This window comes from Dasypus novemcinctus, chromosome 9 (assembly GCF_030445035.2).
Source record: "Dasypus novemcinctus isolate mDasNov1 chromosome 9, mDasNov1.1.hap2, whole genome shotgun sequence".
Lineage (NCBI taxonomy): Eukaryota > Metazoa > Chordata > Mammalia > Cingulata > Dasypodidae > Dasypus > Dasypus novemcinctus.
This window is the reverse complement of record NC_080681.1, coordinates 80,821,821-80,835,859: the sequence shown is the minus strand read 5'-3', so window position 1 is coordinate 80,835,859 and position 14,039 is coordinate 80,821,821. Positions and strand designations below refer to the sequence as shown.

General features: G+C 36.6%; 1 protein-coding gene across 11 annotated transcripts in view; it reads right to left on the bottom strand.

The window, feature by feature from the left end:
* The window catches only part of NRDC (nardilysin convertase), a 163,559-nt gene that overhangs the window by 81,863 nt on the left and 67,657 nt on the right, over positions 1 to 14,039 (bottom strand). For all 11 annotated transcript variants that reach the window (XM_071217442.1, XM_071217443.1, XM_071217448.1 and 8 more), the window contains one exon: positions 11,123 to 11,196. In XM_071217442.1, the coding sequence (XP_071073543.1) occupies positions 11,123 to 11,196 (74 nt within the window). The remainder of the gene's footprint in view (positions 1 to 11,122; positions 11,197 to 14,039) is intronic.

The following is a 14,039-nucleotide window of genomic DNA, read 5'->3' as shown; positions in this document are numbered from 1 at the left end:
GGACACTTGGGTTGTTTCCATCTTTTGGCAATTGTGAATAATGCTGCTATGAATATCTGTGTGCAAATGTCTGTCCACAAAACACTTTTCAGTTCTTCTGGATATATTCCTAAGTAGAGGAATTACTAGATCATATGGCAGTTCTTTATTTAGCTGCCTGAGGAACCGCTAAACTATCTTCCATAAGGCTGCACCATTTTACAATCCCATCAACAATGGAGTGTTCCTGTTTCTCCACTTCCTCTCCAGCACTTACTTTTTTCCGTTTTTTAAAAATGGCCATTCTATGTGGTGTGAGATGATATCTCATTGTCATTTTGATTTGCATTTCACTAATAGCTAGTGATATTGAACACTTTTTTCTGTGTTTTTGGTCATTTCTGTTTCCTCCTTGCAAAAATATCTATTTAAGTCTCTTGCCCATTTTTAATGGAATTGCTTGGTCTTTTATTGTTGAGTTGTATGATCTCTTTATATAGAATGGAAACCAAACCCTAATCGTATATGTGGTTTCCAAATATTTTCTCCCATTGCTAGGGGGTGCCTTTTTAACCTTCTTGAAGAAGTCCTTTGAATCACAAAAGTGTTTAAGTTTGAGGCAGTCCCACTTAATCATGTTTTCTATCATTGTTCATGCTTTCAGTGTAAGGTTTAAGAATCCACCACCAGGAAAAAAAAAAAAGAATCCACCACCTACCATCAGGTCTTGAAGATATTTTCCTATATTTTCTTCTACGAGCTTTATAGTTCTAGATTTTATATTTAGGTCTTTTGTCCATTTTGAGTTAATTGTGGTATAAGATGTGAGGTAGGGATCCTCTTTCTTTCTTTTCACTATGGATATCCAGTTCTCCCAGCACCATTTGTTGAATAGACTATTCTCCCCCAGCAGGGTTCGTTTGATAGCCTTGTCAAAAATTACTTGAGGAAAAAGAAAAAATGACTGGACCATAGATGTGGGGGTCTGTTTCCAGAAGATCAATTCAGTTCCATTGGTCTATGTGTCTATCTTTATGCCAATACCATGCTGTTTTTACTGCTATAACTAAGTTATATGATTTAAAGTCTGGAAATGAGAGTCCTCAAGCTTCCCTTTTCCTTTTTAAGATGTTTCTGGCTATTTGGGGCCTCTTACCCTTCCAAGTAAACTTGATAATTGTGTTTTCCATTTGTGTAAAAAATGCTGGTGGATTTTTTATAGGGATTGCATTGAATCTGTATATCAATTCAGGTAGAACTGACATCTTTTTTTTTTTTTTTTTTTTTGAGGTGGGGAAGTTTCTTTTTTTTTTTTTTAATTGACTTTGTAATAATATTACATTAAAAATATATATGTGAGGTCCCATTCATCCCCACCCCCCCACACCACCTCTCCCCCCCCCCCCCCCCAGCAACACTCCCTCCCATCATCATGACACATCCATTGGATTTGGTAAGTACATCTTTGGGCACCTCTGCACCTCATAGTCAATGGTCCACATCATGGCCCATACTCTCCCCCATTCCATCCAGTGGGCCCTGTGAGGATATACAATGTCCGGTGATTGCCTCTGAAGCACCATCCAGGGCAGCTCCATGTCCCAAAGACGCCTCCACCTCTCATCTCTTCCTGCCTTTCCCCATACCCATCAGCCACCATGTCCACTTTTCCCAATCCAATGCCACCTCTTCTATGTGGACATTGGATTGGTTGTGTCCATTGCACCTCTATGTCAAGAGGAGGCTCAGATTCCACATGGATGCTGGATGCAATCCTCCCACTTTCAGTTGTAATCACTCTAGGCTCCATGGTGTGGTGGTTGTCCTTCTTCAACTCCATCTTAGCTGAGTGTGGTAAGTCCAATAAAACAGATTGTAGGTGCTGGAGTCTGTTGAGGCTCAGGACCTGGCTATCACATTGTCAGTCCAGAGATTCAAATCCCCTAAATATATCTTAAACCCCAACATTAACTGCACCTCCAGCACATTAGCATGAAAGTCTTATGAAGGGAGATCCCATCTGAGTCCAGATTCATCACACATAAAGACCATTTCCAAAGAGGGGCCATCTGACCTGGTAGTTAACCCCATCGGCCATGACCATAACTCCCATGGGTCTCTTTAGCCCTCAAAGGAACCAATATCTGGGGGTTATATCTGCTTTATCTGTCTCTCTGACTCTGCTCAGTTGTGCATAAGGGCAATCCTTCTGCCAGCCTCCAGACTCTTTTAGAAACTCGTAGCCATATAAACTCATTTCCCCTTTCCATTTCCCCCTTACTTTAGGTCAAACAGCATTTTAAAGTCATGTTATTTTATGTAGACAGGGATATTCTGCTGATCCGCATTGAACCTTCCGTATAAGGTCATTTTCCAGTTGCATCATCAGTTGGTAGTTGATAGTGGTCCCTCGGTGCCAGGGAGGCTCATTTCCGGGTGTCATGTCCCACGCTGGGGGGAAGGCATTGCATTTACATGCTGAGTTTGGCTTCGAGACTGGCCACATTTGAGTAACATGAAGGCTGACAGGAGGAAATTCCCAGGCACAATGTTGCTCTAGGCCTTGTTCTTATTTTAGGCTTATCAGCTCACAAGCATAGTCATTAGCATCAGGGGCTCACTGTTGAACCCTCACTCCCTCCCGGTCCCCGCCGCTGCACCTGGGAGACTGTCGCTGCTCCCCTAGGGACCACGACAGAGCACCACTGGCCAGGAACTCAGTACCCCCCCTGCTGTGGTTTTTAATTGTTACCACTATGAGTATATCCAAACATTACCATGCACCCTGGACATATGTTCTGTACATCTCCCTGTCAGCCATATATCACCTGTCAATGGCATCCCATACCAGTATCCCTCCATTGCCATTGTTAAAACACTCTGTGATCCAGAACTCCCCGAAATTTGAAGCCCAATATAATGTCAGGGTCCCTTACTAGGGAATGGCATATAGCGATGGGTTTAAAGGTTAGATAAAGAACACGTGTTTACTTGGAAAAAATTCTACATCCTATCTTTTTCTTTTTTTTTTTTCCCCCCTAATTATTCAGCTTCTCTTCACAGGAGCCCTAGACCACAGCAATGCATATATATAATATACAGCACTTCCATACATCCACCACAAAACCTTTTCCCTTCCACAGCGATACTCTTACACCCTATTCACATCATATTTACTTAACGTGATGTACAGAGTCTGAGACACTAGCTTTCTAACAAGGTGACATCTGTGCTTACATTATGGTGCATACTTTAGGATACACAGTTTTTTACATTCTTAGTTATCCTATGTTTTACATTATGGTTTACTATATCAGTCTGTCATCTCCTATATGTTATGGTGTAATATTACATGTTTTATATCCATCCTTGTGTACTCTCAAGAAACTCCTCTCTTACCCCCCATTTACCTTGGTTCCACACATTTAACATCCATTTTCCCTTCCACCTTGGTGCCCACAGTGACAGCCAACCTCCGTTTCCTGAGAACTGACATCTTAATGATATTTAGTCATCCAATCCATGAACATGGTATGTTCTTCCAATTATTTAGGTCTTTTTAAATTTCTTTCAGCAATGCATTGTAGTTTTTTGAATATAAGTGCTTTACATTCTTGGTTAAGTTTATTCCTAAATATCTGATTCTTTTAGTCACTATTGTAAATGGAATTTTGTTTCTGACTTCTTCCTTACATGGTGCATTACTAGTGTATAAAAACACCACTGATTTTTGACTATTGATCTTGTATCCCTCCATTCTACTGAAATTGTTTATTACCTCTAGCAGCTTTGTAGTAGATTTTTTGGGACTTTCTAGGTAGGATCATATCACCTCCGAACAGTGAAAGTTTTATTTCTTCCTTTCTGGTTTGGATGCCTTTTATTTCTTTTTCTGGCCTGACTGCTCTAGCTAGAATCTCAAGCACTGTATTGAACAACAGGGGTGATGGAGGTATCCTTATTCTGTTCCTGATCTCAATGGGAAAGGTTTCATTCTTTCACCACTGAGTACTATGTTACCTGTGGATTTTTCATATATGGCCTTTACCATGTTGAGAAAATTTCCTTCAATTCCTATCCTTTGCAGTATTTTCCATCAATAAAGAAAGCTGTACTTTGTCAAATGCCTTCTCTGTGTCAATTGATAGTTTCATGCAATTTTTCTTTGATTTATTAATGTGGTATATTTTCTTGTGTTGAACCACCCTAGTATGTCTGTTATAAAACCCACTTGATTCATGATGAATAAACCTTTCAACGTGTTGTTCGATTCAATTACAAGTATTTTCTTGAGGATTTCTGCGTCTGTATTCACTAGGAAAATGGGTCTGTGTCACCAAAGGGGTGCTGATGCAAAATACCAGAAATTGGTTGGTTTTTATAAAGGGTATTTATTTGGGGTAGGAGCTTACAGATACCAGGACATAAAGCATAGGTTACTTCCCTCACCAAAGTCTATATTTTTATGTGTTGGAGCAAGATAGCTGCCAATTTCTGTGAGGGATCAGGCTTCCTGGGTTGCTCCCTTCAAGGGTCTTACTTCTCTCTGGTTTCAGTGATTCTCTCTTCCCAGGGCTTGCCTCTTTCTGGGCTTAGAGTTCCTCTCTTCCTGGGGTTTGCTTCTCTTTCCTCTGTGTGCTTCCTAGGGCTCCAGCTTAGGGCTTCAGCATCAAACTCCAACATCAAAATTCCAACATCAAAAACCCTCAACTCTGTCCTTTGCCACGCCTTTTGTTTGTCCTAATGACATGTCCTAATCATAACTTAATCATGGCCAGGTATAGACATAATCTAATATCTATAATCTACATAATCTAATATCTATTTTTGAAATTCATAACCATATCAAACTGCTACAGTCTGTAATTTTCTTTTTTGGTAATATCTTTATTTGGCTTTGGAATTAGGGTGATACTGGCTTCATAGAATGTGTTCGGTAGTGTTCCTTCTTGATTAATTTTGGAAAGATTTTGAGTAATACTGGTATTAAGTCTTTTTTGAATGTTTGATATAACTCACCTGTGGAGCCTTCTGATCCTGGGCTTTAATTATGGGGAACTGTTTGATGACTGTTAAAATTTCTTTACTTGTGATTGGTTTGTTGAGATCTTCTATTTCTTCTAGGGTCAGTGTAGGTTGTTCGTACATTTCTAGGAATTTTTCCATTTCATCTACATTGTCTAGTTAGTTGGTGTACAACTGTTCAGAGTATCCTCCTAATCTCTTTTATTTCTGTGGGGTCATCAGAAATGTTCCTGCTTTCATTTTTTATTTTACTTATTTGCACCTTCTCTTTATCTCTTTGTCAGTCTAGCCAAGGCTTGTGGATTCTGTTAATCTTCTCAAGAACCAACCTTTGGTTTTGTTAATTCCATTGTTTTTTTTGTTCTCAGTTTCATTTATTTCTGCTCTGATCTTTGTTATTTCATTCCATCTACTTGCTTTGGGAATAGTTTGCTGTTGTTTTTCTAATCCGTCCAGCTGTGTAGTTAGGTCACCTATTTTAGTTCTTTCTTCTTTTTTAATGTAAGCATTAAGGGCTATGAATTTCCCTTTCAGCACTGTCTTCACTGCAGCTCACAGGTTCTAATATGTTGTGTTGTCATTTTCATTCATCTTAAGATATTTATTGATTTCTCTCACAATTTCTTCTTTGACCCACTGATATTTAAGTGTGTTGTTTAATCTCCATATATTTGTGAATTTCCCTTTTTCCACCTCTTGTTGCTTTCCAACTTTATTCCATTATGAATAAAGAAAGCCCTTTGTATGATTTCAATCTTGTTGAATTTATTGAGATCTGCTTTCTGACCCAGTATATGGTCTATCTTGGAGAAAGACCCAGGAGCACTGGAGAGTATATATCCTGCTGTTTTGGGGTACAATGCCTGTATATGTCTTTTAGGTTTGGCCCATTGATCATATTATTCAAACTCTGTTTCTTTATTGATCATCTTCCCACATGTTCTATCCAATGCTGAGAGTGGTGTACTAAAGTCTCCAACTATTACTGTAGAGACATCTACTTCTCCCTTCAGTTTTGCCAATGTTTGCTTCATGTATTTTGGGGCACCCTGGTTAGGTACATAGATATTGATGCCTGTTACTTCTTTCTGGTGAATTGCCCCTTTTATTAATATATAATGTCCTTTCTTGTCTCTATTAACAATTTTGCTTTTAAAGTTTATTTCATCTGATAAAAGTATAGCCACTCCAGCTTTTTTTATGGTTACTGCATGTATAGAATACCTTTTTCAAGCCTTTTGGTTTCAATGTATTGGTATCCTTGAGTCTAAGGTGAGTGTCTTGTAGACAGCATAAAGATGGCTCATATTTTTTTATCCATTCTGTCAGTCTGCATCTTTTGGTTGGGGAGTTTAATACATTAACATTCAATGTTACTACTGTAAAGGCAGTTGTTATTTCACCCATTTTGACCTTTGGGTTTTATCTGTCATATTTTATTTTCAACACTCTTTTGACACTTTTAGTTACTTTTAGTGATATATTCTTCATTTCTAGTCTCTCTTCTAGGCCTCTCTCTCCTTTCTTTACTTTTCAGGCTCTAGCACACCCTTTAGAATTTCCTGAAAATCTGGTCTCTTAGTTAGAAATTCTCTCAGTTTCCATTTATCTGTGAATATTCTAAACTCACCCTCATTTTTGAAAGACAATCTTGCTGGATATAAAGTTCTTGGCTGGAAGATTTTCTCTTGTAATATCTTAAATATATCACACCACTGTCTTCTTATATTCATGGTTTCTGGTGAGAAATAAGCACTTAATCTTATTGAGTATCCCTTATATGTTATGTACTGCTTTTCTCTTGCTGTTCTCACAATTCTCTTTGTCTTTGACATTTAACATTCTGATGAGTATGTGTTTCAGAGTTGGTCTATCCAGATTTTTTCAGATGGGAGTACATTGTGCTTCTTGGACATGGATATCTATGTCCTTCAATAGAGTGGGCAACCTTTCTACCATTATTTCTTGAAATATTCTTTCTGCCCCTTTTTTCTTCTTCTGGGACACCCATGACACATATGTTTGCACATCTACTGTTGCCATTTAGTTTTCTGAAACCTTCTTCGATTTTTTCCATTTTTTTCTTCATCTGTTCTTTTGTATGTTCACGTTCAGAGGTCATTTCTTCAAGCTCACCAATCCTTTCTTCTGTCTCTTCAAATCTGCTATTACATGATTCCAATTTTTAAAAATTTCATTTCATTATTCCACCTTTCATTCCCATAAAATGTTATTTTTCTATGTATGCTTTCAAATTCTTCTTTGTGCTCATCCAATGTCTTCTTAGTATCCTTAATCTCTTTAGCCATCTCATTGAATTTATTAAGGAAATTTGTTTGAACATCAATGATTAGGTATCTCAACTCCTTTATGTCATCTGGAGGCTTGTCTTCTTCCTTTAACTGGGCCACATCGTCCTGTTTCTTGGTGTGGATTGTAAATTTTTGTTGGTGTCTTGGCATCTGGCTTATTAGATGTATTTATTCTGGCACAATTTCTCTCTTTGATTTAGGGCTTTCTTGCCCTTTCTCGCTTGCTGGTTGTATAGTAGGAGCCAAGGTATAGTTGTAAGCTGTGGAGGCTGAAGCTGCCTGCATTGCGACAGGGATAGGGTTTTTGTTTGCTTTGTGGAGTAATAAAAATCCTCTAATATTGATTGACATGATGAATGCACAAGTCTGGGATTGTACTAAATGCCATTGATTGTACATTAGACAGATTATAGTTATATGTTTCAATAAAATTTATTATAATTTAAAAATAATAGGCTGGTATATAGGAACTCTGTATTTTATGCGTGATTTTTCTATAAACCTACAACTTATCTAATTAAAAATGAATTTTAAAAAACTAACATACTCCACATACACCCACTATCTATTGCATGTGTGTATACATATATACATATTTCTGCATCATTTTTTAAAGCATAATAACAAAATATATTCTGACTTAAACTTGTGAAATCTAATTAGAAGCCTACTTTCTTAAACACAGATTTCTATCCATTCCAGAAAATGTATGAAGAAAAACATACTTGGAAGCATTTAAGATACAGAGAATGCTTATTAGACCTCAAAAAATGGGAAGGGCTTTAGTTTTCTCTAGTCTTTTTGGTTTTCCATCCACTCAACAAATATTTATATCTATCTATGATAAAACAGAGACTGTGGTAGACAAGTAACAAAAAAGGAAGAAAACACACTCACTGACTTCAAGGAGCTACTAGAGGTAAGAGGAACCTGATATCATCCCATCCTTTTCTATGAATAGAGGGCCAAAGCTAGCAATATTTCTTTAAGTATAACACAAGTTTGTTGAATATCAGATAGATGGCTTTTTGAAACCAACTGCAGTTTACTCAGCCGACTGAATGCAGTAAGTCATTATATAAGTACTAGACATTGAATCAAGCCAAGAAGCAAAATACTACAAAAAGAGGAACAAAAACAGAAACCTTTGTTTCTTTGCCTCTTCAGTTGATACAAGCCGAGCACAATCTATATGAACTGCAAGTCTGCCACCAAGTCTAATATTACATTTCTAAGGCTAAAACAAGACAAGCAGGATTAATCGCCAGTGGTGCTTCTACTCTGTTATTAAAGGATATCCGTAATACAACTCTATAATGAAACCTCCCCCTACATAAGCTGCAATACAACTCTTTAATGAAGCCTCCCTCTACACAAGCACACAGTTCTTATGATGTTCATTCTTCAAATTCCAAAGATAAAAGAAACAGTCACAAAATGGAGATAAATAAATTTCATGCTCAGGGATTTCATTTCTTCATTCATAAAATGTCACAATTGTTTTCAGAACTACTGATATTCAAACCACAATCCACTGACCTACATACATAGGTAATAAATAACAATTTATATAAATATCAGGACAGTACTTAAAGTCTCGGAGAAAATGTTTCTTCAAGAAAAAGAGTAAGCAGTCTTTTAAAGCTTACACACAGTATTGGCTTTAAGAATTAGGCTCCCGTTCAGCTAAAGATTAGTCATTATGGTAAAAACCTCAAAACAAAAAAGCTTAAGAAACTAAAATCTATAATCCCTTTGACTTATTTCAAATCTAAAGTGAATTATATAGGTAATGACTCAGGAACAAATATAACATACCCAGTTCAATTCAGCCCATTACAATACAAACAAAATGGTCTACTGATAAAGAATGATAAATGCGTTAATTAAAAAAAAAATTTTTTTTAGAAGATACTGGGGATTGAACCAGGGACCTCATTCATGGGAAGCAGACGCCCTACCACTGAGCTACATCCATACCCCAAATATGCTATTTAAATAACTAGTTCAGTGAAGGGAAAAGTTGTGGTAAAGCTAGTCATCAAATTTATATGGAAGTGTAAGGGGCCCAAAATAGCTAAAGCTATCCTGAAAAAGAAGAATGAAGTTGGAGGACTCACATCCCAATTTTAAAACTTATCACAAAGTCCCGGTAATCAAAACAGCATGGTACTGGCACAAGAGCAGACATAAAGACCAATAGAATAGAATTGAGAGTTCACAAATCAACACTCACATCTATAGCCAACTGACTTCTGACAAGGTGGCAAAGACCTCTCAACTGAAAAAGAATAGTCTCTTCAACAAATGGTGCTGGCAAAAGTTGGATCTCTATTTGCAAAAAAAAAAAAAGAGATCCCCTATCTTACACCATATACAAAAATCAACTCAAAAAGGATCAAAGACCTAACATAAGAAAACTATCAAATTCCTAGAAGAAAATATAGGGAAACATCTTCAGGAACTTCTGTTAGGCAATGGTTTCTTAGACTTTACACCCAAAGCATAAGCAACAAAAGAAAAAACAGATAAATGGGACCTCGTCAAAATCAAAAACTTTCATATATCAAAGTATTTTATCATGAAAGTAAAAGACAACCTACACAATAGGAGAAAATATTTGGAAACCAAATTTTCAATAAAGGATCAATACCTAGTATATATAAAGAAATCCTTCAACTTAACAACAAAAGACAATCCAGTTTAAAAATGGGCAAAAGAATTGAACAGACATGTTTCCGAAGACAATATACAAATGGCTAGAAAGCACATTAAAAGATGCTCAACTTCATTAGCCATCAGGGAAATGCAAGGAGATACATTTCACACCCTTTGAATGCTGCTATTAAAAAGCAGAAAATACCAAGTGTTGGAGAGGATGCAGAAAAATAAGAATGTTCACTCATTGCCAGTGGCAATGTAAAACGGTACAGCCACTGTGGAAGACAGTTTAGCTTGGCAGTTCCTCAGAAAGCTAAGTATAAAAATACTATATGGCCCCACAATACCTCTACTAAATATATATCCAAAAGAATTGAAAGAGGGGCTCAAACAGGTACCTACAGATCGATGCTCACAGTGGCATTATTCACAAAATTGCCAAAAGATGGAAGCAACAAAAGTGTCCTACAATCAATAAATGGATAAAATGTGGCATATACATATAATGCTACATTATTCAGCCATCAAAAGGAATGAAATCCTGATACATGTGACTACTGAATGAACCTTGAAGACATCATGTTGTGTGAAATAAGCCAGACACAAAGGATATTGTATGATCTTACTGATTTGAAAAAATTAGAATAAGGAAACTCAGAGTAAGAATCTAGACTATAGGTTACCAGGGAACAGAAGGGGATAGGGAAAGAGAAGGGAAGGCTTAAAATGTACAGGATTCCTATCTGGGATGATGGAAATGCTTGGTAATGGACGATGGTGATGGTAGTATAACATTGTGAATGCAATTAACAGCATAGAAATATATATCTGAATATGATTAAAACAGAAAATGTTAGATTGTATATACGGTAACAGAATAAAAAAATTGTTTTTAAATTCATGGAACTACACAGTGAACCATAAGTTAAACCACAGACTTTTAATAATAGCACAATTATAAAAATATGCTATGATCAATTCTAACAAATGTTCCACACCAGTGCAAGGTGTTGGTGGTGGTGTGGTATATGGGAATCCTTTATTTTATGCATGACTGCTCTGTAAACTTAAAACTTCTCTAATGAAGAAAATAAAAATAAAAATAAAAATAAAAGGTTGTGGTAAGACTAAAGCACTTCTCTTACCACTGTCAACAGCTTCAACTTCACGGTCAATTGCATCTCTGATCATTAGTGGATGGATGAAGAACTGGGCCCACCTGAAAAAAAAGACTGCCATTTTTGTTTCTGTTCAGTAAAAGCTTTGCATGAACCAATATCTTATTTTTTTTTTAAGAGTTTTTTTCTAAATTTGAGATGTAATTCACAATCATGCCTACGTAAAATCTAAATATTTTCTACCTTATTTTAAACTAAAATCTACAAACTACTTTAACCAATTTATTGCAAAATAGAACACAATTACTGATAAGTACATAAAACAAGAACAAACACACTAATGCATAACTATAAAGCAAACACATGTGTGGCCACTATGCAGGTCAAGAAAATAGACCATTGCCAGCATCCTAAAAGCACATTCAACTGTGTGACCCTTCACATCACAGCCCTTACCTTACCCTTGGATTAATACCCAGAATGGTAAGGTAATCACTTCTCTGCTTTTCTTTATCGTTTCACCACCTATATATGTATTTTTAGATCAGTGTTTAACAACTTTTTTTTCTGTTACCACTTCCTAGCAAGCCTTTTCAGAGATTTTTCCTAATCACTCAAACCCCCTCATGAAATTTTTTTTTAAAGATTTATTTCTTTCTCTCCCCTCCCCACCCCACCCCGGTTGTCTGTTCTCTGTGTCTATTTGCTCCATCGTCTTCTTTGTCTGCTTCTGTTGTTGTCAGTGGCACGGGAATCTGTGTTTCTTTTTATTGCATCATCTTGTGTCAGCTCTCCATGTGTGCGGTGCCATTCCAGGGCAGGCTGCACTTTCTTTCACGTGGGGCAGCTCTTCTTATGGGGTGCACTCCTTGTGCGTGGGGCTTCCCTACGCAGGGGACACCCCTGCGTGGCACGGCACTCCTTGCGCGCATCAGCACTGCACTTGGGCCAGCTCCACACGGGTCAAGGAGGCCCGGGGTTTGAACCGCGGACCTCCCATGTGGTAGACAGATGCCCTAATCACTGGGCCAAGTCTGCTGCCCTCATGAAATTTTAATACCATAAATAGACCATTTATATACTATATGTGTAGCTGAGCTTTTAGATAAGAAAGTATATAAAAGTTGTTCATTTTATTCAATGCAGAGTTACAGACCACTAAATAACACTTAAAGTTAAAAATTAAATGTTTAATTTTTATATGCGGATATGGCTCAAGTGATTGGGCTCCCGTCCCGACCATATGGAGAGTCCCAGTTTCAGTTCCCACAGAGAGCTGGCGCAACAAGATGACATAACAACAAAAGAAAGAGACAGAGGAGAGCTAGAGACACAACAAACCAGGAAGCTAAAGTGGTTCAAGCAATGAGTGCCTCTCTCCCACATTAGAAGGTTCTGGGATTGGTTCCCGGTGCCTCCTAAAAAGAGAAGACGGGAAGACAAGCAGACACAGAAGAATGCACAGCGAACAGAAATAAGAGAACAGACAGCGAGCATAAGCAGTGGGTGGGGGAAATAAATAAAATTAATCTTTTTTAAAAAGCTATTAGTACTTAACTTTAGTTATAACTTTATTTACTAAGAAATCATAATGTAATTCATTCATTAACATAAAGAGATACATCAAATTACATATAAAAACCACCCATTTATAGAATACTTATATAAATGGTAATATAATTCAATGTTTAAAAATCATTCAAAACTTATCTTTCCAGTAAAGTTAAAACAAAAAATTAATTTCCTGAAATTTTTAGTAAGCCTAACTTTTAACTTTTGTTTGATACAAGAAAATAACTTTTAACAAGCTACTACATATTCATTCAGATATGGTTGGCTTTTTTTTTCTTCTTAGCACTTGACATAATGACTTGAAATAACTTTTGTTAATTAAGTAATAAAATACAAACTATTTTTATTTCAATCTCAGAACCCAAGTCATACAAAAAAGCACCAAGGGTCAAACATAAACATCCACAAGGCAACCAGCAGCATCCAACAGCACATGCACCACTACTCACAATGACTTCAAGATCAGTAATTAATTAAAGTCTTCCAGTCACAGCTTTCTCTTCACTATCGTTTTGTAGCACTAGTCTACATAAATTTTATGTATCTTCCACATATCCAAGAAAACTCAAAAGGAAATTATAATACTAAGCAATAAAGATTTTATCAGGAAATGGGATTGTGGCTGAAAAGGGTAGTTAAGGGATGTGAATGTCAATTGAAAGAAAGCTAGAGAATAATCTAGGGACTGAATAACATAGTAAACCCAGAGGTGGATGAGAATTGTGGTTAATAGTACAAATACAAGAATGTTCTTCTATGAACTAGAACAAATGTACATTACTATTGCAAGGTGGTAAGAATGTGGAGAAATGGGAAAAAAACAGTTAATGTCACCTATGGACTATAGTTAACAACCTTACTGTAATATTCTTGCATCAATGCCATAGATATACTGTGTTAAGAATAAGGAGGTATGGGGAAAAAATGCCAAATCTATGCTATGCCAAATCTATGCTATGGACCATAGTTAGATCTAATCGTTTGATGATATTATCTCATAATCTGTAACAAATGTTGCAAAACAACGTTAACATGTTGGTGGAGGGGTGTTGTGTGGTATTCCACACATGTGGATGATTGTTTTGAAAGTTCACAATTTCTCCAATTAAAAATATATTTTAAAAATATATTTTACCAGCTAGGATTAAGTTCTGGATGGCCACAAACCATTATAATAGCTAAAATATTTTTACCATACAAAAACTAATTTTGCCAACAAAGGGGACAGCGATGTTGTTGAGAATGCATGTTGTAGACAATAGTTTTATGTTTCTGAACTTTAAATAAATGGAAATACATTGCATGTACTTTTTATGACCGATTTAACTCAACACTGTTTTAATATGCATTCATTATGCTACACGCAGGTCCA